The sequence below is a fragment of the Danio rerio genome, chromosome 4 (assembly GCF_052040795.2).
Source record: "Danio rerio strain M-AB ecotype USA chromosome 4, GRCz13ab, whole genome shotgun sequence".
Lineage (NCBI taxonomy): Eukaryota > Metazoa > Chordata > Actinopteri > Cypriniformes > Danionidae > Danio > Danio rerio.
The window spans coordinates 66,651,041-66,676,483 of NC_141024.2; the positions used below are offsets into that span (position 1 = coordinate 66,651,041).

The 25,443-nt window shown below is 39.1% G+C and overlaps 1 protein-coding gene and 1 long non-coding RNA gene across 8 annotated transcripts; one reads left to right on the top strand and one right to left on the bottom strand.

Annotated features, from left to right (window-relative positions):
- Positions 1 to 1,636: 1,636 nt before the first annotated feature.
- LOC100536192 (protein NLRC3-like) lies at positions 1,637 to 25,083 on the bottom strand. Of its 7 annotated transcripts, NM_001444349.1 has the most exons (12): positions 24,614 to 25,083; positions 24,338 to 24,509; positions 24,035 to 24,154; positions 22,337 to 22,450; positions 21,131 to 21,247; positions 15,416 to 17,311; positions 14,038 to 14,211; positions 13,218 to 13,391; positions 12,892 to 13,065; positions 9,435 to 9,608; positions 8,465 to 8,511; positions 4,223 to 7,711 (listed from the first exon to the last, which is right to left on the bottom strand). In NM_001444349.1, exons 2-12 carry the CDS (start codon positions 24,385 to 24,387, stop codon positions 7,188 to 7,190), a joined length of 3,564 nt encoding a protein of 1,187 aa, NP_001431278.1. In that variant the 5' UTR covers positions 24,388 to 24,509; positions 24,614 to 25,083; the 3' UTR covers positions 4,223 to 7,187. The 7 variants fall into 7 exon arrangements, with proteins under 7 accessions (XP_088505753.1, NP_001431278.1, XP_087101798.2 ...); XM_087245672.2 differs by lacking the exons at positions 4,223 to 7,711; positions 8,465 to 8,511 and adding an exon at positions 18,110 to 18,232 and having other exon boundaries at positions 8,767 to 9,608; positions 21,113 to 21,247; XM_087245679.1 differs by lacking the exons at positions 4,223 to 7,711; positions 8,465 to 8,511; positions 9,435 to 9,608 and adding exons at positions 10,192 to 11,865; positions 18,110 to 18,232 and having other exon boundaries at positions 24,338 to 24,432.
- Positions 8,707 to 13,118, top strand: LOC148682345 (uncharacterized). The gene is made up of 2 exons (XR_015943024.1): positions 8,707 to 10,700; positions 11,774 to 13,118. It is a non-coding gene; the product is annotated as an uncharacterized LOC148682345 (long non-coding RNA).
- Positions 25,084 to 25,443: the final 360 nt, after the last annotated feature.

The following is a 25,443-nucleotide window of genomic DNA, read 5'->3' on the forward strand; positions in this document are numbered from 1 at the left end:
ACAGTAACATCAGATACCTGTCCTGATCTCAGGGATTAAATGTATGATCGCTTTTATATGTATTACCATCAAATACCTGTCTTGATCCCAGGGGTTTCATGTATGATCACTTTTATATTATATACAGTAACATCAGATACCTGTCCTGATCCCAGGGGTTTCATGTATGATCACTTTTATATTATATACAGTAACATCAGAGACCTGTCCTGATCTCAGGGGTTTCATGTATGATCGCTTTTATATGTATTACCATCAAATACCTGTCTTGATCCCAGGGGTTTCATGTATGATCACTTTTATATTATATACAGTAACATCAGATACCTGTCCTGATCCCAGGGGTTTCATGTATGATCACTTTTATATTATATACAGTAACATCAGATACCTGTCCTGATCTCAGGGGTTTCATGTATGATCGCTTTTATATGTATTACCATCAAATACCTGTCTTGATCCCAGGGGTTTCATGTATGATCACTTTTATATTATATACAGTAACATCAGATACCTGTCCTGATCCCAGGGGTTTCATGTATGATCACTTTTATATTATATACAGTAACATCAGATACCTGTCCTGATCCCAGGGGTTTCATGTATGATCACTTTTATATACAGTAATATCAGAGACCTGTCCTGATCCCAGGTGTTTCATGTATGATCACTTTTATATTATATACAGTAACATCAGATACCTGTCCTGATCCCAGGTGTTTCATGTATGATCACTTTCATATTATATACAGTAACATCAGATACCTGTCCTGATCCCAGGTGTTTCATGTATGATCACTTTTATATGTATTACCATCAAATACCTGTCCTGATCCCAGGGGTTTCATGTATGACCACTTTTATATTATATACAGGAACATCGGATACCTGTCCTGATCCCAGGTGTTTCATGTATGATCACTTTTATATTAGATAATGTTTTATTTAGATAATGTTTTTATATTCAGAGTGAAAAACATTTAGCTAGATTTCAGTTTGAAAATTTGAAAATGTGTTTGCCAATAAAAAACATTGTTTAAAGAAGCATATACACTCCCGACAAATTGTGTGTAGTGACAATAATCTTGATTAAATCTATTGGTAAAAGAAAAGCATCATTTACCCTATAAAAAAGTAATCAGTCTACTTTCAAGAACTACTTGTAAACTTGACTAATTTTGACAAATTTGTAAACTTACTAGATTTGACACTATTGTATGAACATGTAAATGGTGGATTCAGTAGTTAAACTAGAAAATTTTACTATAAAACATTAAGTAGATTTAACTAAGGGCTCAAGCTGTACTGTTTTTAGATAAACTGAGAGCCAATTTTTCTTCTTAAAATAAATATCAGTGTTATTCCATTATTCTGAATAATATACATATTTCTCTTTATATGATCAAGTATTTGCAATGAATTAAAAACAGTTTGGATTAGGCTTTGGATTAACTGTATTACAGTGTGTGTCATAAATTACAGGACATGCAAGTAAATAAATTGAAAACATGTTAGTCAAAGTAAAAACTTTCATTTTAAATTGTTTTTCATAATAAAAGTTTTCATTAATTATAAAGACAACTTGAATTTACATCTGTGTTTTTCAACATTTTAGAATATTACATTTTAGATAACGTTGTTTTAAAAGGTGTGACAATTTATTGTCAATAAAGATTAAGATTTGTTATTTACTGGATTAATATTGTAACCATTTTCCCAGAGATGGGTTGCGACTGGAAGGTGATCCGCTGCGTAAAAACTTGCTGGATAAGTTGGCGGCTCATTCCGCCGTGGCGACCGCGGATTAATAAAGGGACTAAGCCGACAAGAAATATTGTAAACATATTTAAATGTAATAGTCAGACAAAGATACATTAAAAAGTTTGTGTGTCTTTAAATATGTATTAAAGTAATAATGTAAAAAAACAACATAACCTATTAATGAACATATTTAGTAAATACTGTGTCATGTATTCAAACATACAAAGCCGCACCCAAGTTTGCTCGAGCGCGCGCACACGTATATACACACACACACACACACACACACACACACACACACACACACACACACACACACACACACACACACACACACACATATGCATACAATTTACTGCATGTGGATATATAGATATCAGCACACTTTCTAATCACCTAACAACATATAGTATTTAGTGGCAACCACCACATACAATCAGATATACATATTCTACATCTGATATAAATCTATCTTTCACAAGCATGTGACGGGATGTTATCCAAAGTTTTCCTTATCATCACTCACACGCTCAGGCCCAGACTGACACACAGAGGAAACATCGGTATGAAGATAAAGAAATGTTTATGTTAATAGTTTATTAATTATAATATAATATAGTATAATATAATATAATATAATATAATAAAAATGATATATAATATAATTAAATTTAATATAAATATAATTATAATAATATAATATAATAATATTATATAATTATAAGTTAATAAAATAATGATTTAATATAACTTAATATGATATAATTTACTCCAATACATAATATTATTTAATAAAATATAAATTTTATATAACTTAATATAGTATAATATAATTTAATGTAATATAATAATATAATTTACACCAATAATTAAAAATATAAAATAATGGTTCTAATAACAGTAATTTAATTACCGATACTATTATTATAATAATAATTTTATTTCTGTTTGATAAAAATCTAATTACCGGAATTATTATTTTATATTAAACCGATAAGAATCTAATTACCGGAATTATTATTTTATATTAAACCGATAAGAATCTAATTACCGGAATTATTATTTTATATAAAACCGATAAAAATCTAATTACCGGAACTATAAAGTTTATATAAAAGGGGCGGGGCTTAGACCGGAAGTCCCGCCTTAGGGGCGGGGCTACAATCAATCAAACTTTTTGACAGGTAGTCTATCATAATTACTAAAGTGTTACAGATGTGGATTGACAACACATAAAGCAGATGACTGTGGTGCAAAATCTGCAACCTGCCTGTACTGCAAAAAAACGGGTCATTATGCACGAGTTTGCAGAAAGAAAAACAATTCAAAAGAGGACAAAAGTCACAGAAATAAATCTAAAGATAAGCTGGACCATAAAGACAAACCCGTAAGAGCAGTAAAGGACAGTTCTGATTCTGATGACTTTGTGTATTCAGTTGATTCAGAAGGAAAAGAGACCATTAAAGTTAATGGACAAAAATTGAAGATGATTATAGATACAGGAAGTGGAAGAAACTTCATTGGGGAAGAACTCTATCAAAAACTGTTTGCACAAGTTGAGCTGAAACAAACAAAGAGAAAATTCTATGCATATGCACAAACACACCCCCTTCACTGTGTTGGATTTTTTGAAGCCCAGCTAGAATGGAATTGTAATGGCATAAAAGATGACATTTTTGTAATAAAAGGAAACGTAGAGCCACTTCTGGGAAGACAGTCCTGTTTTGATTTAAAGATTCTAAATTCTGCTGATCAGGTCAGGCCAGTTGAAAATTTATCTGAAAGATATTTGAAACTGGAGAATGAATATCAGTCTTTGTTTAAAGGACTGGGGCAAATCACAGGTTACAGCCATAAAATATCAGTGAATGAAAAGGTTAAACCTGTAGCTCAAGCTTTACGAAGAGTGCCTTATTTAATGATAGAGGCTGTGAATCAGGAGCTAGATAAAATGCTGGAAGATGAAATAATAGAGGAAGTGCATGAAGGATCTGAATGGGTCTCCAACATTCTTTTCATTCCAAAAAAGGACACTAAAGAAGTGAGACTTTGTGTTGACCTAAGAGAAGTGAACAAAGCAGTGGTACGAGAAAGACACCCAGTACCAACAATAGATAATATACTGCAAGCAATGCAGGGAGCAAAAGTGTTTGCTAAACTGGATGCCCGTAAAGGCTTTTGGCAAGTCGATCTAGCACCTGAATCCAGACAAATGACCACATTCATCACACACAGAGGATGCTACCGTTTTAAGAAGGTACCGTTTGGATTGTGTAGTGCTCCTGAAGCATACCAGAAAGCCATGGATTCTATGTTATGTGGGATGCCAGGTGTGGTGTGCTACATGGATGACATGGTAGTGTTTGCGGAAACTGAAAAGGAGTTGGAACAAAGACTGAGAAAAGTTTTTCAAAGACTTCAAGAGAAAGGACTTACACTGAATAAGGAAAAGTGTTTCTTTGGACTCAAACAGATTGAGATTTTGGGTCATGTCGTCTCAGCTGATGGAATAAAGCCAGATGCCAAAAAAGTAGAAGCAATCGGTAATGCTCCAAGACCCAGAAATGTAGCACAGTTACGTTCGTTTTTAGGCACTTGTGGATTTTTGATGAAGTTTGTGCCTAATTATGCAAATTTGTCAGAGCCTCTCAGAAAACTCACAAGACAAGGACAAGAGTGGCAGTGGTCATCTGAAGCAGAACATGCATTTAAAGGCCTAAAAAAGGAATTGGTTAGTGAACCGTGCCTGGCATACTTTAACATAAATGCACAAACATTTGTGATAAGTGATGCGAGTCCAGTTGGACTGGGTGCAGTTTTGCTTCAGACCCAAGCAGATGGAACAAAGAAACCGGTAGCATATGCAAGCCGCTCACTGACACCTACAGAACGGCGTTACTCTCAGATAGAATGCGAAGCCCTAGGATGTGTATGGGCAGTCGAACACTTTAGAGCATATTTATGGGGTGGCACATTTACCCTTCAGACAGATCACCGACCTCTCATTTATATGCTTAATCCAAAAAATCAAAGCTTTTACCTCCAAGAATACAAAGACTCGGACTGAGACTGTGTCCATTCGACTATAAGATTGAACACATTGCAGGTAAAGCCAATGTTGCAGACTCACTTTCCAGACTTCCGTTACCAGAGATGGAAGACAACAGTTATGTGGATGAGTATATGGACAGAGTGCTTGCTGTAAATATGATGGATGTTCAAGCATTATCTCTGGAGGAACTAAAAAGTGCTACAGTGACAGACACTACGTTGACACAACTGCTTTCCATAGTGGAGACAGGAAAGTGGCCTGCTAGTCTACATAAAACCTTACAGCCATACAAGCAGTGCGCAGACGAGCTATCAGCTTATGATGGCCTTTTGCTAAGAGGAAATAGAATAGTTCTGCCCTCTGCACATATTCAACAAGCTCTGAAAATAGCACATGAGACACATCAGGGTATTGTTCGCACAAAGCAATTTTTAAGAAGCAAATTTTATTGGCCTAACATGGACATGGACGCAGAAAGAATGATCAGAAATTGTAATGCGTGTGTACTGAATCAACCCTTGTACGAAGATCAACCGCTGCACCCATTAGAACTTCCACCTAGGCCCTGGACAAAGTTAGGTGTTGATTTGGTGGGTCCTATCGAGAATGTGTATTTACTCACTGTTATAGACTACTACACATCATACCCTGAAGCAGTAGTCATAAATGACATAACTTCGGAGACTGTTACCAAGGAAATGATGAAAATCTTTGCACGATTTGGGTATCCCTTGGAGGTTGTGACGGATAACGGCAAGCAATTTGTGGGGAAAGTCTTCGAAGCATTCCTGAAAACTAGTGGAGTTAAGCACATCAAAGCTTCACCGTACTATCCTAAAAGTAATGGTAAAATTGAAAGATTCCATCGCTATCTGAAGAAAGCCTTCAAAGCTGCTAAAAGTGAAGAAAGAAAATGGAGAGAAGAATTATCGAAGATTCTACTTGCTTATCGCTCAACACCACACAGAGCATCAGGTGAGACACCAGCCAATCTGATGTTCGGACGAGATGTTCGCACAAAGTTACCTAGCCTCCTCACCGAAAGTCGAGATACAAAAGACAACGAAAGTCATCATAAACTCTACAAAGAAAAAATGAAACAGTATGCAGACATGACAAATCGAGTTAAAGAACACAACTTTAAGTTGGGATAGTATATGTTGCAAGTATGGAAGATGGAAAGCTAGACTCGAAATAGAGACACTCGCTATGTATTGCTCAAGCATACGTCAGACAGTTCGTTTGAAATTGTCAATGTAGAAGATGGATCCAGGATCGTGAGAAATGTGAAACACTTGCGCCATGTACCTGTTCCATTGGAGATCAGCATGCCAGATTCTGCTGAAAACTGGAGTGATAAAGGAGCTCAAGAGACATTTTTGAAGTCAGATGTTTCAGAGCAGTCACAGATTTCCTCAGTTACAGTACCAGAGACTACTAACAAGCCTGTGACTACTCGTAGCGGTAGAGTGGTTAAGAAACCTGCTCGTTTCAAGGACATGATTATGTAGATGTTTACATAGGCCCCGTTTTCTGATTGTTTATTTAGTTTACACTTAAAAGAGGTTGAGTAACAGTAACATGATAAGATGTTTAAGTTTGTGAAGATAATTTGTGTTTTGGGGTTATTTAAAGTTCTTTAATACTAAAGATGGGAGGGATGTAGTATAGTGATATCGCGAGAAGAGCGAGACTTGAAGGACGAGAGTTAGAGATCAGACATGGAAGCACTAAGTTGAGAGTTGTTAATAAAACAGTTAAGTACCTGATTAAAGTCTGATGATTATTGAATTCAACAACACAACACACACACACACACGTAAACAGCAGTGAACATGAGCACGCACACACACACACACTCAATCTCTCTCTTTCTATGTCTCACACACTCAAACACACTCTCTTTCTATGTCAAAACACACACACACACACACACTCTTTCTCTGTCACACACACACACAAAGCAGAGAACATGCGCGCACACACACACACACACAGCAGTGAACATGCACACGCACACACACACACACACACACACACACACACACACACACACACACAGTGAACACATGCATGCATGCACGCACACACAGTAATTTTTTTACACAAACACAGATGAACACACAAACACATATGCACGCACACATAGACACAAACACACACACGCTGTCTCTCTATCACACACACACACATGCTCGCTCTCTCTCTCTCACACACACACACACACACACGCACGCACGCATAGCAGTAAACATGCACACACACACTCTTTCTGTCACACACACACACTCAATCTCTCTCTTTCTATGTCACACACACACACACACTGCTGACTGCTCCTGCAGAGGATTCTGGGTAAATCTCTCGTCAGTCTTCAGCTCAGTTTCACTGATGATCCAGAATAAACTATAAACCCAGGGCAGAGCGGCTCAGTGAATGTGGTCTGGACTGAGTGGATGAGGCTCATTGTGTCTCTATAGATGTTGTAGAAGATCAGAGTTCCTGCACTGTGATCCACAAACACTCCTATTCTCCTGCTGAGCGGCTCCACTGGGAGATCAGTGTCTGTGTCATTGTGTCTGAATGAGAAACTGGAGGAATAGCAGAACAAACTCCAGGACTGAGCATTACATCCAAACATACACTCAGCACCTCTTCCCTTCCTCCTGATGCTCTTATATGACACTGATATATCCACAGCATCTCCACTCCAGTCAATCTCCCAGTAACAGCGTCCACACACACTCTCTCTGCACAACACCTGAGGACGATCATCAAATCTGTCTGGATGATCAGGATACGGCTGATTCTCTCTCACACTCTTCACCTCTCTGTTCTCCTCAGACAGAATGAGTTCAGTGTTTGCTGTGTTTGGATCCAGAGTGAGGAAACAGACATCTGAACACAAGAACACACACATTTGTTCTTGTGTTCCACAGCTGTGTGTGTGTGTGTGTGTGTGAGTATGTGTGCGAGTATGTGTGCGTGCATGCAGGCATGTGTGTTGTGTGTGTTGTGTGTGTGTGTGTGTGTGTGTGTGTGTGAGAGAGAGAGAGAGAGAGAGAGAGAGAAGGGGGAGAGTGTGTGTGTGTGTGTGTGTGTGTGTGAGAGAGAGAGAGAGAGAGAGGGTGTGTGTGTGTGTGTGTGTGTGCATGTGTTCACTGCTGTGTGTGTGTGTGTGTGTGTGTGTGTGTGTGTGTGTGTGTGTGTGTGAGAGAGAGAGAGAGAGAGAGAGAGAGAGAAGGGTGTGTGTGTGTGTGTGTGTGTGTGTGAGAGAGAGAGAGAGAGAGAGAGGGTGTGTGTGTGTGCATGTGTTCACTGCTGTGTGTGTGTGAGCGTGAGAGAGAGAGGAAGTGTGTCTGTGTGTGAGAGAGGGCCATGCTTGTGTGCGAGTGTGTGTATATGTCTGATTGTGTGTGAGCCTGTGCATGTGAGAGAGAAAGGGTGTGTGTGTGTGTGTGTGTGTGCGTGTGAGAGAGAGAGAGAGAGAGAGGGTGTGTGTGAGAGTGAGTGTGTATGTCTGATTGTGTGTGAATGTGTGCGTGTGAGAGTGAGAGACAGAAGGGAGTGTGCGTGTTTGTCTGATTGTGTGAGTGTGTGCATGCATGTGTGTGTTTGAGAGAGTGTGTGTGTGTGTGTGTGTAGTCCTACATTTGTGTAGTCCTGCTGTAATCCTCGTCTCTCTTCCATGATCCAGACTGTAAACACACACAGATTCACATTCAGTCAGTAGACAAACATCAGCTTAACACACACTCAAACACACACTATAAGACATGTGGAGTGTGTGCTGAATGCTGGATTGTGATTGGCTGATCTCAGTGCATTAATAACTGCAGTAAAACAACATGAGTGTGTGTGGAGCTGTCAAATCAGCTTCTGAATGACACACAGAGCTTTTAGATCAGATGTGGAAACAGAAAACAGAATGGAAACACAGAAACAGACAGATATAAAGACTGAAGGATTCATTCAATGATCAATTGACAAAAGCGCAGCACAATAATAAAGCAGAATTCAGTGTTAAATGGCTTGAAATATGATGGAGATCTTCATCTTCTGTCAAATGCCTCTTCATCATCTCCAAACAGACTCAGAACTCCATCATTCTGAGCTGAGAGTGTGTGATTAGTGATATGAGACTTGCTGAAATCACTCATTTACACATTCACAACTGTGATGACAAATCTGATTCACTGTGGAGCTCAAAGACAAACACTAGTGCTGTGTGTGTGTGTGTGCGTGTGTGTGCGTGTGTGTGTGTGTGTGTGTGTTATATACTATATATCTTGTAAATGCAGATATTTAAATGTTTTTAACCTTTAAGAAAAGTATATTTTCAGTTTTTTGTAATAAATGTACATTTGTCATGAATTCTTCCTGCAGTTAAGTGTGTATAAAACACAAACAGATGATTGAGAAAATAGATTAAACCTGTTTGTTGTCTGAAAGCAGGGTGATTCTTTAATTAAATATATAATATGGTCAGATATTCCTGCCTAAAGATTATTCAGAGGGCTGTCACAATTAAGTAAAACTCACAAAAACAAATAAATGAAAGTGTCTGTCAGGAAAGAGTTAAGAGCATTCAGCGCTACGACATCAGTGCTGCTCCACATACTTGAGTTTGTCCAGTGTGTAGTTTGGATCCTCCAGTTGTTCAGAGAGCAGCTTGACTCCTGAATCTCCTGGATGATTGTAGCTCAGATCCAGCTCTCTCAGGTGTGAGGGGTTTGAAGTCAGAGCTGAAGACAGAAAACCACAGCCTTCCTCTGTCACCATACAGCCAGACAATCTACAAACACAGCAATAGTCCACATCACACAGTTGGACAATCACACATCTCTTTGTGTTGTGAAGATGCTGACTGCTGTTTCTGCTCATGTCAACAGCAGTGATGAACACACACATCCTGATCAGCTCTCCTTATTGATCCAGCCCTCGCATCAGCAAACACACACACACACACACTCAACAAGGACTCAACATCATCTGTAGAAGTGTACAGAGCAAAGACATTGTTCATAATACACCACATCAAGCTGTAAAGTCTGCTGTGAGGAGGAAGAAGACACACTTGAGCTCAGAAGATCATCTTAAAGTCATGTATAAAACACAACAGAAAATGAGCTGATTTCATCATTTATATTGTGATTCTGTTGTGGACTAAAACAAAATGAGCTCAGACAAACACAAAGCCGCTCTCTTCATGTGTTCATCACCTGACCCACAGTCACATTCACACTGATGCTCCATTAGGGGACTTTTATTCTGTCAGGAACAGCTGATCAATATTCATGACTGCTGACTCTCCTTCACATTCAGCCTTTAGCAGATATTGCTTTAGATGAGCGAGTAATCAGGATTATTTCACACACTTATCATGAGACTTTTATTTGTTTTCAAGAAACTGAAACTGCACAAATATGAGAGCAGCTCAAACCTTCAGAAGGACACAAAACAGCTTGACTTTAGCGTTTAACTCTGCTGCTTTCACACCTCCAGATCCACTGTTCTGCTCTGAAACAGGATTAACACTGCTATAATGTTTATTTGTGTTCTCGCTGCGCTTCACTTTCACACAGAAATGTTGAATGTCGACACCCACAGACAGACACAACCTGGTAAAGTTTTCAAACAGTGAACTGAGACTGCAACTATTAGTGAAATCTATATTAAAGCTCTTCAAATATGATTTAGATTTACAGTAATTGTTTTTCATGTTTAAATCTGATTTATTCTTGTGTTTAAAGCGTTTGTCATTCCTCTACTTCAGTGTCTCAGACTCATTCAGAAATGATTATTAAATGCTGGATTAATGCACAAGAGAGTTTGGCGAACACGTTTTACACCATTTCAAATATATGTTATATGTGCGGCTGTATAAGTCACATACATTTACATTTACATTTACATTTAGTCATTTAGCAGACGCTTTTATCCAAAGCGACTTACAAATGAGGACAAGGAAGCAATTTACACAACCAAGAGCAACAATGAATAAGTACTAAAGGCAAGTTTCAGGTCTGTAAAGTCTAAGAAGGGAAGTGTTAGTAGTTTTTTTTTTTTTTTTGTACAATTAGTGTGATATTCAAAGAGGCAATTGCAGCTTAGGAAGTGAAGTGGAGACTAAATAGTTGAGTTTTTAGTCGTTTCTTGAAAATAGCGAGTGACTCTGCTGTTCTGATGCAGTTAGGGAGTTCATTCCACCAACTGGGCAGATTGAGCGTGAGCGTTCGCGAAAGTGATTTTTTCCCTCTTTGGGATGGAACCACGAGGCGACGTTCATTCACAGAACGCAAGTTTCTGGAGGGCACATAGATCTGCAGAAGTGAGTGCAGATAAGAAGGTGCTAGGCCAGAAGTCACTTTGTAGGCAAACATCAGAGTTTTGAATTTGATGCGAGCAGCAACTGGCAGCCAGTGCAAACGGACTAGCAGTGGAGTGACATGTGCTCGTTTAGGTTCATTGAAGACCACTCGTGCTGCTGCATTCTGGAGCAGTTGAAGAGGCTTGATAGAGTTAGCTGGAAGCCCAGCTAGTAGAGAGTTGCAGTAATCCAGTTTGGAGAGAACAAGAGCTTGAACAAGGAGTTGAGCTGCATGTTCAGATAAGAAGGGTCGGATCTTTCTGATGTTATAGAGTGCAAATCTGCACGATCGAGCAGTTCTAGAAATGTGGTCAGAGAAGTTTAGTTGGTCATCAATCGTTACTCCAAGGCTTTTCACCATTTTGGATGCAGTAATGGTTGCCCCATCCATCTGGATTGAAAAGTTATGGTGTAGAGTCGGGTTGGCAGAAACTACAAGCATTTCCGTTTTTGCGAGGTTCAGCTGAAGATGATGATCTTTCATCCAGTGTGAAATATCCAACAGGCAGGCTGAGATACGAGCTGGAACCGAGGGATCATCAGGATGAAAAGAGAGGTATAGCTGGGTGTCATCAGCATAGCAGTGGTAGGAGACATACAGCGCTCAGCATAATGGAGGACAGCCCATTCTGAAAACCAAGACTTTCCTCCATTTCTCAGTCAATATAGGCAGTGTATTCTGCTGCATTTAAACAGAACACATTTATTTAACAGATTTATTTATGAACATCATATTTTAGTCACCAAACATATTCAGAAATAGAAAGATAATACAATTAAACTTAAGCTAAATACTGCAAAAAAAGAATATTGCAAAATCCAAAAATTCCAGCTAAATTTTCCATTGTTTTGCTTCTCTTAATTTTTCCTCTGTTTAATTTTGTATTTAATATTTTTCTATAACACATACATTTGTCTGTAGTAGTTTTTGGACTGTTATCATGAGTTATTTTGTTAGATGAGCTCCAGATTTGGCTAATCTATTGTATATGCACAAATATAATACTGTAGAGCTTCCTATTAAACTATGAATGTAAAAGAGAGATTAGTGAGGGGTGTACTTATATATGCTGAGCACTGTATATTGTTCACCCAGAGTGTTTACATGGTCACACAGCAGTAACACAACAAGCATTGAGTTTGGGCTAGCTTCTGCAGATGGACATTGCTGTACACTGCCCTTGATGGGTGAGTGGGGGAGTGTCTGTTGTCTCTCAGGTGTGAATTATTCATGAGCATTGTCACTCACACATACAGCTGAGATCACCCAAAACACACTTAACAAAATGTAGATCATTGTAATGTTTTCTCTGAATGAGAGAACAGAATAATTTCACATAATTGTGCAGTAAATATTCTAGTCTACAAGACTGCTTACTCTAAACTCTTGTTCAGGCACATTCAGTCTGGTTTATGGATCTTATTTCAGCTACATTTGTTTCTCTAAAACCTACTAACCACACATAATATTTATTTCTACAAAACAGATGTCAGGGCATGTCAAAACATCTCAGGGGTCCCAAAATCACCTCAGACCCCTGAGGGTTAACTACAGGTATAGTATGAGCAGTGTGAAACACAATTACTGATAAACCAGAATTCCTGTAATCTGGGGTTTAGTATCACCCAGGGTTAACATGTTCAAGCATGAAGAGCTCTAATATGAAACTGTCTGACTGTAGTTATTGTAGAGTGGAGAATCATTTACCTCAGTGTGTCCAGTTTACAGTGTTGACTCTTCAGTCCATCAGAGAGAAGCTTCACTCCTGAATCCTGCAGGTCATTGTTACTCAGGTCCAGCTCTCTCAGCACACAGTTTGAGGATTGTAGAGCTGAAGACAAACTCTCACAGCACTGAACAGTGAGATTACACATGACCAATCTGAGAAAGAAGAACACACATTACTAAAAACCACACTGTTAATGTGATCTGTCTGATGTAACAAAACAAAACAAAAAAAATCAATCAATCAATCAATCAATCAATCAATCAATCAATCAATCAATCAATCAATCAGGTGTTTGAACTCAGACCTCAGTGTCTCCAGTTTACAGTGTTGACTCTTCAGTCCATCAGAGAGCTTCTTCACTCCTGAATCCTGCAGGTCATTGTTACTCAGGTCCAGCTCTCTCAGCACACAGTTTGAGGATTGTAGAGGTGAAGACAAACTCTCACAGCACTGAACAGTGAGATTACACATGACCAATCTAAGAAAGAAGAACACAGATTACATTAACAGTGTGATTTCAGTCATTCATCTGATGTAAAATCAAACTATGAGGTTAATAATATGACAAAACTATTGGAGTTTGTGTCAATTAGAATTATTGACTATTGTTATTTAATAAAACTGAATATTAAATGTCATCTAATATATTCCTGAACATGTTTAATGTAAATAAATGCAAAATTTTAGTTTAGATAAGAGGACCACGAGACTTTATATATTTATGAACCTGCAAAATGCAAATGAGCAGAGCCTGTCAAACCAGCTGCCGGGTCCAGAAACCTCCTCAGACCTCATCCACATTGCTTCTCGTTTAATTTATTTTTTTTTTTTTGTCAGAATGACCAAAACATCTGACAAATTCCTAAATATATCTTTCCAATAAACCAATTCACAGATAAACTATAAATATAATCATTAAAATATAAAATATAAATAAAGATTTAGAGGTAATTAATTAAAATTATCATTAAAATACACTGATTTCCTGAACTGATTAAGAAAAAGAGCAACTTTCATTTGAGAAGCAGCATTTTGCAGTTTCTCCACTAATGCTCTTAAATATATCTGGACATTTCCATCTCAATCAAAACACTTTTAATGTTGTAGAGTGGAGAATCATTTACCTCAGTGTGTCCAGTTTACAGTGTTGACTCTTCAGTCCATCAGAGAGAAGCTTCACTCCTGAATTCTGCAGGTCATTGTTACTCAGGTCCAGCTCTCTCAGCACACAGTTTGAGGATTGTAGAGCTGAAGACAAACTCTCACAGCACTGAACAGTGAGTTCACAGCCCTGTAGTCTGTGTAGAGGACAAAGAGCAACAAAATCAGCAGTGAGAAATGAGCAGTGTTGAGTGTTCATGAGTTCAGTCTACAGTGATAAAAGCAACACTGGAAATAAACTATATATATATACTGCTCAAACAATAAAGGGAACACTAAAATAACACATCCTAGATCTGAATGACTGAAATATTCTTATTAAATACTTTGCTCTTTACACAGTTGAATGTGCTGACAACTAAATCACACAGACATGATCACTGGAAATCAAATGTATTAACCCATGGAGGACTGGATTTGGAGTCACACTCAAAGCTGTAGTGAACTGCAGGAATTACTGACACACTCCAGACACATGAGGTCCAGCATTGTCTTGCATTAGGAGGAATCCAGGGTCAACCACACCAGTATATGGTCTCACAAGGGTCTGAGGATCTCATCTCAGTACCTAATGGCAGTCAGGCTACCTCATGGTGTTGTACCATGGTGTTGTGCTGCAACCCCCACCTGTGGACATTGGGCCCTCATACCACCCTCATGCCTCAGAACAAGCCTGTTTAATTCATTTAGAAATATCTTTTTTTTTTTTATTGATTGAATCTACATTAAACTAAACCTGTATTTCCCCATTCATATGACTGTACTGAATTATTAAACAGATTATTAATAACCAATCAGAGAGCATTTTACTGAGCTCAGTGTAAAGTTTAGTGTTTAGGCCTACAGTAAATGTAATATTAGAGGCATGTCTGCGGCGAGACGGCAATACTGTGTCTAAAATTACACTATTTCTCTGATCAGAAAACAAACACAATTATCCAAGAGCAACACTGTGTTAGATTTGAGCAAATACACATTAACAAATGTCCTATTCAGCTGGAGGAGCACAGGGATTTACAGGGATTTGAGTTATTTTCCAGGATAAACTGTAAAGTAAATGAAGTAGATTATTAAATAAGTACAAATGTTGTTTGTGTGAGTAAAAAGTCAAGAAAAGTTTGTTCAATACGTTTAGAAATGATGAAATAAATGAGCAAATAAGGAAACAGAACACTGCCGCCGCGTCCCCATGCAGTAACATGGTGTATCAGCGATCTCACAGGGGGACGATATGGCCAGTTAAAGATTTTCTGTTAAAGCAGGGCAGTGATTCACTAAACTGATCTGAGTCTTCAGTGCAGACTGATGTGTGTCTTCTGTGATCAATCAATGAATACTCACAGAGCTCTTCTGCAGTTTCTCACAGCTGCTGTCAGTCTCCGTCTTCCCTCATCTGATGTGTTGAATTTATTAGAGTCTAACTCATCCAGCGGCTCCTCTGACATCTCAATCATGTAGGAGATTGTTGAGCAGTGAGCAGGAGAGAGTCTCTTCTCTGAGTGTTTGTCTGATTTCACAAACTCCTGAATCTCTCTGGCCAGAGTCTGATCTTTCACCTCCAGCAGACAGAGGAACAGATTGATGGATCTTTCAGCTGAGAGATGTTCATCTTCCTTGATCTCGTCTTTAATGTACTGTGAGATTTCCCTGATGTTCTCTGAGCTCTCCTCTGTGTGTGTCAGCAGATCCTGGAAGAGTCTCTGATTGGACTCCAGTGAGACGCCCAGCAGGAACCGCAGGAACAGATCCAGATGACCATTACTACTCTCTACAGCTTTATCTACTGCTGATCTGAGCAGAACATACAGAGACTTCTCAGAGCTGGACTGTAGATATTGATTATATGAATATTCACTGTCATAAATCACCCTCAGCGGTTCTCTCTTCTCTGTTAAATGGCAGTAAAACACAAAGAAAGCAGCCAGAAACTCCTGAAAGCTGAGATGGATGAAGCTGTAGACTTTCCTCTGATGAATCACAGATTCCTCCTTGAAGATCTCAGTGCAGATCCCAGAATACACCGAGGCGTCAGTGACGTCTATGCCGCTCTCAATCAGGTCCTCCTCATAGAACATCACATTGCCCTTCATCAGCTGTCTGAAAGCCACTTCAGCAAGTTTGAGGATCACTTCTCTGTTGGACTGCAGGAGCTTCTCTGGATCTCTCTCTTCATACTTCTGCTTCCTCATGTTGATCTGAATCAGCAGGAAGTGGATGTACATCTCAGTCAGAGTTTGAGGGATTTCTGCACTCACATCTTCTTCCAGGAGCTTCTGAAGCACAGTGGAGGAGATCCAGCAGAAGACGGGTATGTGGCACATGATCTGGAGGCTTCTTGCTCTTCTGATGTGGGAGATGATTCTGCTGGCTTGATGCTCGTCGCTGATTCTCTTCCTGAAATATTCCTCCTTCTGAGGCTCAGTGAATCCCTGAATCTCTGTCAGACGCTTGATGTATCTAGAGGGGATCTGATGGGCTGCTGCTGGTCTGGAGGTGATCCAGATGAGAGCAGAGGGAAGCAGATCTCCTTTCAGGAGGCTCCACATCAACACAGCCACTGATGAAGATTCAGTCACAGCACAAACTTTCTCCTCATCTGAAAAGTTCAGCGTGATTCTGCTTTCATCCAGACCATCAAAGATGAACACAACTCTACACTGCTCATAAATCTTGGGCTCCAGATCTTCAAGTTCAGGATGAAAGTCCAGCAGAAGTCTGTGAAGACTGTACTGATGATCTCTGATCAAGTTCAGCTCTCGAAATGGAAGCACAAACATGAAATCTACATCCTGATGGTCTTTTCCCTCGGCCCAGTCCAGAATGAACTTCTGCACAGAGACGGTTTTCCCGATCCCAGCGATGCCTTTAGTGAGAACAGTCTTGATCTGGGCTTTCTCCTTCTTGATCTTCTCCTCATGTCCTGCTCCAGCTGAGGCTTTAAAGATGTCATTGCAGTAGACTGGAGTGTGTTGTGAGGGTTTTGTTCTGGCTCTTTTCTCCATCTGTAAAACCTCATGTTCTTCATTCACTCCTTCACTCTCTCCTTCTATGATGTAGAGCTGTGTGTAGATCCTGTTCAGGAGGGTTTGAGTCTCTCCATGGTTGATTCCCTCAAATAATCTCTCATACTTGTTCTTCATGCTAGTTTTGTGCTGCTCTTTGACTCTCTGAAGTTCATCATGTTCTGGTTGGAGTGAATCCTGCTGCAGGTCTCCAGTCTGATCATCTCTATCCACACTGCAGGAACAACAACAACACAAAGAACCAATGAGTGCGAGTGTAAAGATCCTCTAGTAAAGCAGTGTGTGTGTTTCTCTCGGTGTGCGTTTCACCTGTTAAACACTCTGTTATAACTTATAAGTAGTAGTAGTGTTGAATATTCTTGCCAGTGGCTATATATTTTGTACAGAGCTGAGCAGGTTGATCTCTTAGATCTTACCAGTTAAAGTTATTATCAACTTTTATTACAAGACTGATACTGATTGGTCAGAGCTGGTCATTCTGATTGGAGATATTCTGTAATATTCATCATTATTAGCATTTTTTTTCTTGATGGAAGATTTGTGAGCTGATCAAAAATCATTATTTAGTGTTCGATCATTTAGTGTTCGATCATGTGTCTATTATCGCTCACTGTAATCAATCAGTAATGTCCACTCCTCATCATTGTCCAGTAGTTGTGTGTGTATCAGAATATAAACACTGCATCACTTCATCTTCATCCTCCACTTCAGACATCTGACGTCCAGAACTCATGTCATAACACAAGTGTCCTTCCTCTACTGACTCGTCTGTATTTCTGCAGAGCTTTAACAGTGATGATTGTGTGAAAGCAGCGCTGAACTAACACTCTAATAATCCTCTACTGTTGATCAAATGAGCATGAGCTGACACTGAGTGTAAAAGTCTCTTGTGTTGAGGAGAATGTCTTCAGTGGACTGAGAGAATAAAGTCTAATAATGTCTGATCTCTTCTAGAAAACACATGATCATATAAATGCTGCTGTATAGTCATGTGTGTGTGCGGATGATCTACCTGAGGACAACAACAGGTGGTGTGTGTTCACTCCTAAAATCAGTTCTTGGGTGATCCATAGACCAGTCACTCTTCAGAGACACACAGCTGGGCTCTGCTTCTGCTCTCCTCCTCTTCTGTGAGCTGAAACAGAGGAGATTAAAGTTCAGCGCTGCACACACTGGACTCAACACAGCAGATATGTGGGGTGCGTCAAATCCTGCAAACAGAGCATTATTGGGGTGCGTAAAAGCAGAAACGACCTTCTTTTCTTGTCTTTCATCAGTCCTGCAGCGCCACTTTACAGACGCATCGGGCAAAACTGCAAATACAAAATGTGTTCTGTTTCCACAAACAAGTGTTGATGTTTTTATATGATGTGGTAAAATTCACAAGTTTGCGTGACGCACTGCAAGCTACAAGCCCAACAATGGAAACGTGACATGATTTTGGCCTCACTGCTCAACCTCCAGGGCGATTGGCCCGGCCTGGCTCGATAAAAGCCCTGGCTCGCACTGGCCCGACAGTGGAAATGCGGCTACTGAAGTGAGTCACCAATCAATCAGGAGCGCCGTGTTTCCCAGAGGTCAGCCAGGCAAGGGAAACTCTTGACTTCAGCAAAAGCGCAAGTAACAAATAAACATTGTCTCTTGCTGGTCTGGGGCAGATTGATCTTAAGCAGTTAGAATTAAGCTGAATATCTGCTTTTGTGGTTTCTCAGGTGTTATTCTAAGACTTAGTAATAAGTATTAGAAAATAATTTGGGATGGTCAACAACTCATTTTACATCCTCTGAACTGCCTCCGTGTGAATGTGTGTGTGTGTGTGTGTATGTGCGTTTGTGTGTTGTTTACTTATTACGTAGTTAGTTTCATGCATGGTAGTGTAGCTCAAATCTTTGTTCTCATTTTGTATGAACTGTGTTCATGTTTATGTGCTTCTTAAGGTGCTTTCACACCTAGACTTTTGTTTGGGAACCGGTCTCGTTTGCCCAGTTAGCGTGGTTCGTTTGGCATATGTTAATCCAGCAATCGCATTTGGATCTAAGCCAAAACAATAACTCCGAGATCCCCTGAATGAGATAGTCTAGACTTGATTGAAACGAACTCTGGAGTGGATCGATTGTAGTGAGAAAGCGATACGATCTAAGCCTGGCTATATTACAGTATTTAATGGATTTGTCATGGGCATACTGCCACCTTAGAATTATAAGGTTCTAGCTGACATTTTTGTTAAAATTGCGCTATCGACATATTCTTATTTAATGACAACTTCTTTACATTATGGGATGTTTTTTTGTAAGTTACTTACATTTTAAGACTTATTATTAAAAACAAAAACAAATGTTACACACATACTGTTTGCTATGGAATGCAAAAATTTTAAAGCTCAATATCTCAAAATCATTCACAATGCAAAGAGAACCTTATAATTCCAGGGTGACGATACAGCTATATGAAGAGAGAACTATGAGCAGGGCGGGAGGTCATTCCAGACATCCCAAGTCTCCCGGAAGCTTCGGGAGTCTCCCGCAAATGCACATAGACTACCGGATGCCCACAAACAAGTGATATCTCCCGGTAATCGCCCGTCTCCCTCCCGAGATTCAAATACGTCGCGCAATAACTTGTTCTTTAAACACATTGCGCGCACCCTGTCAAACACCACCAAACCACCACCTCCCTGACAGCTGAGCCGGACTCTGCTAAATAAACCGTGAAACCAATGTGAGGAGAGTTTACTCACACATGACTTGTTTTAGCTCTTTTGGTCCGTTTAGAAACTTTGCAGTGTGAAAGTGAACTGCTCCAAGAGCAAAGAGCAACACTTTAACTATTTTAATTCCTGTTTTGGAACAAATAAATCAATTCACAGGTGTGAAAGCACCCTCAGTCATTGCCTCGAGCTGTAGACCTTGTTACCTTGCTAAAAGTTAACCAAATACTATGTTAAGTTATTATTGGCCACAGAAATAATATAAATAAAATTGGTAAAATATAATGCCTTCCATTTGCTGCACAAATGGTAGATCAAGTGTGAAACGTTTAATCTGATTCAGTCTGACTCAATTGAGTCAAGTCAAGTGATTCAAGTCTTCAAAATCTGATTCCTTGAAATAAGCTGATAATTCACTGATCGATCTTTTAACGTAGGTTGATCCCAGCCGAACCTCGACATTAAGATGGGATGAGATTAGCCTTCAACTCCCCATCTTCCGTTTACTCTTCTTTCTTTTCTTTCTGTCGAGAGTCTAGTTAAGTTGCATCGCGAAACCAGTCAACGACTACAGTTTTCGCAGTCTCTAACATAGTCTACGGGACTTCACTTCATCAGCAGTCTCAGATATGTCACTTCAACGGCAAACCAACCACCAGTGAACTCACGAGGGAATCCAGCTCCACAGAGGGGTTTCACCACAGCATTAAGGAACGCAAATATATCTCCAGATCAATTGCTGAACTGGTGTATGATCTGCTAATCATGTTAAATGATAACCCTGTCTAAAAAACAGTATAGGTTGAATTTATTATTTGGTTCACTTGGTTAGGTTTTACATCACATCTCTCCTGAACTCTTTTTTACTTCTACTCCTTGTCTGCAACCGGTATGAATGTGTGTGTGTGTGTGTGTTAGTGTTGTTTGTAGTCAATAACGTCTCTTTTGTATTGAAAGGAAAGTGGCCTGTGTATACTTAGGAATCTATTACCTTACACCTAGATCTTGTTACCCTGCTTAAATATTAAAGTGTTTTAACTTTATTTCGAATAGAAATAAGCCCTGTCTGTTCAATCGAGCGCTGGATGATTTGTTTGTTCAGTTCGAAAGAGTTGATTCTTTTGAAGCCGATTTAAATTCTGTTATATTCCCTTTGAGCTAATTTAAAGTTAACGCACTGCATAATTGTGTATTACGTGTGTGAGGATCCACATGCAGAGCTCAGATTCAACATCTAACCTTTTAATCTCAAATGGAAAAAAAAATCACATGACTCATTTATTATGGGATTAATCATTAGTTGCAAACCTAATAGAGATGGTCCACCTGAGAGCAGGTGGTGTGTGTTCACTCCTAAAATTGTTTTCTGGGTGACCCATAGACCGGTCACTCTTCAGAGACACACAGCTGGGCTCTGCTTCTGCTCTCCTCCTCTTCTGTGAGCTGAAACAGAGGAGATTAAAGTTCAGCGCTGCACACACTGGACTCAACACAGCAGATATTACTCATTCTTTATTTAAATAAACTCCTGAAGCAGCACTTCATACATTCATTTCCTTTATATCTGAACAGAAACTGTCTGGATGTGTTAAATGAGTTAAAAGATTAGACAGAGATAAATATCAGCAAACACAGATCAATGAGCACTTCTAGAACAAAGACATAAGAGAAACTCAGCACTATTAGAGTAGATCAGGGCTGAATCAACTCATCATCAGAATCACGGAATGAAGCTGACAGTGTAGGGGTGGGAGGAGCTTAATCATGCAGGCGTGTCAATCATCATCACATGACTATATAAGCAGCAGTATAAACTGCACTGTGTCAGCTGACTGTCATTCCCGCCTCCAGCAGCTCCCCTTATCCTCCTCCTCATCACTCAGTCTTCAGAAGGTCACTCATTGGGGGTTTGTCTGCAGAGCTCCAGTCCAGACTTTGAGGACAGCAAGACAAGTTCATTTACCATCATCTATCATGACTGAATGAGCAGGAGAACTCGAGAAATATCAATTCTAGAAACCAAATGTGTTGATCAGCAGCATCTATGAGGCCAACACAACATGATGATGACTGCGCTTCAGTGAAAACAGACTCAGATCAGAGGAATGGCTGATCAGTACAGCACAGAAACAGCAGGGGAAAGTGTGCAGGAAAAGCCCTTAATGGCAGGAGATCGGGAACACTTTAGTTTAGCTCACAATTCATACTATTAACTACCGGCTCATTATCTGTGGAATGTGAACATATGAACTGCTCATTAGTAGTCATACAGTATGATCTTATTGTGGATTCCTAACCCTACCTGAAACCTAAACCCTCCTTCTACCTCACTAACTATTAATAAAGCGCTGATTGGTTTGTTAACACCATCAATTGTGGCCTGAAGTGTAAAGCGGAGATCTTCAAGCACTATCCTGCAGAGCTCAGATACAACATCTAACATCTGAAACCCAACAGATCCACAACACTAATTACCTGATTCATTTATTATGAAAATACTCATCAGTTGCAGATATTAAAGAGATGATCTACCTGACAGCAGGTCCTGTGTTTCCACTCTTAAAATATATTTTTCGATCCATAGACCAGTCACTCTTCATAGACACACAGCTGGGCTCTGCTTCTGCTCTCTTCTGATGAACTGAACTAAAACAGAGAAGATTAAAGTTCAGCGCTGCACACACTGGAGTCAACACAGCAGATTTACTCAACATTTCATCATTAAAACACTGTTTAAACAGCAATTCATGATACTTTTCATGATGACTGTACACAATCTTGCTGACTGTGTGTGTTAAATATTCAGACAGATTAAAAACACAACTAACAGAGAGTAAATATAATATCCCCAGACAGCTCACATATATTGGGCCGATGTCGGCTGAAGGTCAACACGTCGGCCCCTTTAATTCTAACATCTATATATGGTCAGCCAAACATACGCATGTTCATTCGGTCGTGTGTTCTATTGTTCCAGCTCATCAAACGTCGGCTCTGCATCGGTTAATGACCAGAGGCCGCCGAAGCACTTCATAAGCACTTTATCTCTCATGCCCATGAAAGAATCCGGCAACATATTTGGTTTACAAGTAAGTTTTCGTGTGCATAATAAATGAAACAAACGCGACATACATCATGTCTATTGCGTCAGTCGGTCCAGCTTTAAATTGCCTGCATTAATGCATTAAAACTGAAAAAAAATATCGACAACATATAATTTCAATTCATTATAATATAAGAAAGTTTTGTTTTCATTGTTATGTTTTTTTAATAATGAAAAAAATTTTTCCTGCTTTAAACTGGTTTGCTTTTTTAATTGTGGCTTTTTCTAAAGCATTTTTCCCAGTGTAAGTTAAAATCAAAGTCTGTTCTGCATTTCGGCTGTTAAATTAAAATTAATACCTTTTTACAGAGTGACATCTTTATTTTATATACATGCATTTAGATTTAGTGCTTATTTATTTTTGACAGTGAATCTGAGGCACAAATAAAGTGTGACTTTGTTTTGTAACAGTTTATAACAATTTATAACAATTTATAAGCTCATCGTAAAAATAATAGTGTATATAAAACCGCTAAATGCATTTTAAATTCAAGATTTAATATAAAAGGTTATTATTTAAATTGTTTATGGAGTGATCATGTTTATTTATGTAAAGTGGTGTGGGAGGAGCTTAATCATGCAGGCGTGTCAATCATCATCACATGACTATATAAGCAGCAGTATGAACTGCACTGTGTCAGCTGACTGTCATTCCCGCCTCCAGCAGCTCCCCTTATCCTCCTCCTCATCACTCAGTCTTCAGAAGGTCACTCATCGGGGGTTTGTCTGCAGAGCTCCAGTCCAGACTTTGAGGACAGCAAGACAAGTTCATTTACCATCATCTATCATGACTGAATGAGCAGGAGAACTCGAGAAATATCAATTCTAGAAACCAAATGTGTTGATCAGCAGCATCTATGAGGCCAACACAACATGATGATGACTGCGCTTCAGTGAAAACAGACTCAGATCAGAGGAATGGCTGATCAGTACAGCACAGAAACAGCAGGGGAAAGTGTGCAGGAAAAGCCCTTTATGGCAGGAGATCTTCAACCCTGGAGAGGCACTATCCTGCAGAGCTCAGATACAACATCTCACCTTTTAATCTCAAATAAATGAAAAAAAATCACTTGACTCATTTATTATGAGTATAATCACTAGTTGCAGATCTAATAGAGATGATCTACCTGAGGACAGCAGGTGGTGTGTGTTCACTCCTAAAATTAGTTCTTGGGTGCTCATTAGACGCGTCACTCCTCAGAGACACACAGCTGGGCTCTGCTTCTGCTCTCCTCCTCTTATATGATCTAAAACAGTTCAGATTAAAGTTCAGCGCTGCATTTTATATCATTTAATTTATATTAGTACAAAAACTCTTGCGTTACGTTATCATAGACAAAGTTACCCACAAATAACTATCAAGTATCTTTTTTGTTACAATCGAAGTAATAAATGTAATAATGTGTAAATGTAATGTGTTGGTCTAATACCTGTGTCCTGTAGACAAATCCTGATCTCCAGAAGTGTGTGTGTCCTCCATGATGGATGTGTAGAGTGTGATGTCCAGTAGAAACTATAGCAGACACTGAGAAACAATCACAGATGTGCAGTCATTGATCAGCCTTCATCATTGAGCTGATTTCAGCAGGAATAGATCAGCAGCTGTGAAACGAAATCCGAAGTTTGACACGAGTAAACAAAAGAAAAACCGTACAGTCATTATTCATTTGATTATGATAAAATTATGTATATATATATAACCTTACATGTTTTGTGAAGACATTAAAGATTTAAAGTTGTTCTGCGTTGTAAATGCTGGATTCTCTCTGTTTAAAATGGCGACACAACAATGAAGCCCTTTCACTTTCGTTTATGAAGGGCGGTGATGTGCCGAAAACTGTGGCCAGGGGGCGCTGTTCAGTAAAATATTAACTCGGGAACGCCTTGGTCGCACTTGCACGCGATCGTGAACAAACGATCGAAAATCAAGCGATCCTCGTCGAGTGGCGCAGTAAATGATGTTTTAATGCTAAGATTGAGCAAACATGTTCATTGGAGAACTTTAATTCACTGTACAGCGACTCTGATTACAGATTTCAGCACAACTGCGTCACGACCCTACAGAAAAATCCAGCTTAATATATATATCTTCTTCCTTCTTCTTCTTCTTCGTTTAATGGCGGGTAGCAAACCAGCTTGAGGTGCATTACCGCCACCTACTGTGTTGGAGTGTGAGACTTCAATGAGTGGAAGGATTACTACTTATTCTCTAAAAAATAAATAAATAAAAATAAATAAATAAAACTTCTTTTTTTTTAATCGATAAAACACAAACCAAAAACCTATTTTAAACCCTTACATAGTAATTAAATAATAATAAACAATATTCATAATAAAAATCTAAATAAAACTTACTAAATAACCAAATTATAATTCTTTCCGATTAAATCCTGTAAAACAATCCTGTACTCCTCAAGAATTTTAGCAGATAATCATATACCTTAGTTTCTTTCTGAGCATTTTTAAAAATGTTAGTGATTGTAATGTCAGTCATGTCCAAATCTCTTAGTTTTATTTTAAACTGGTCCCTCTCTCT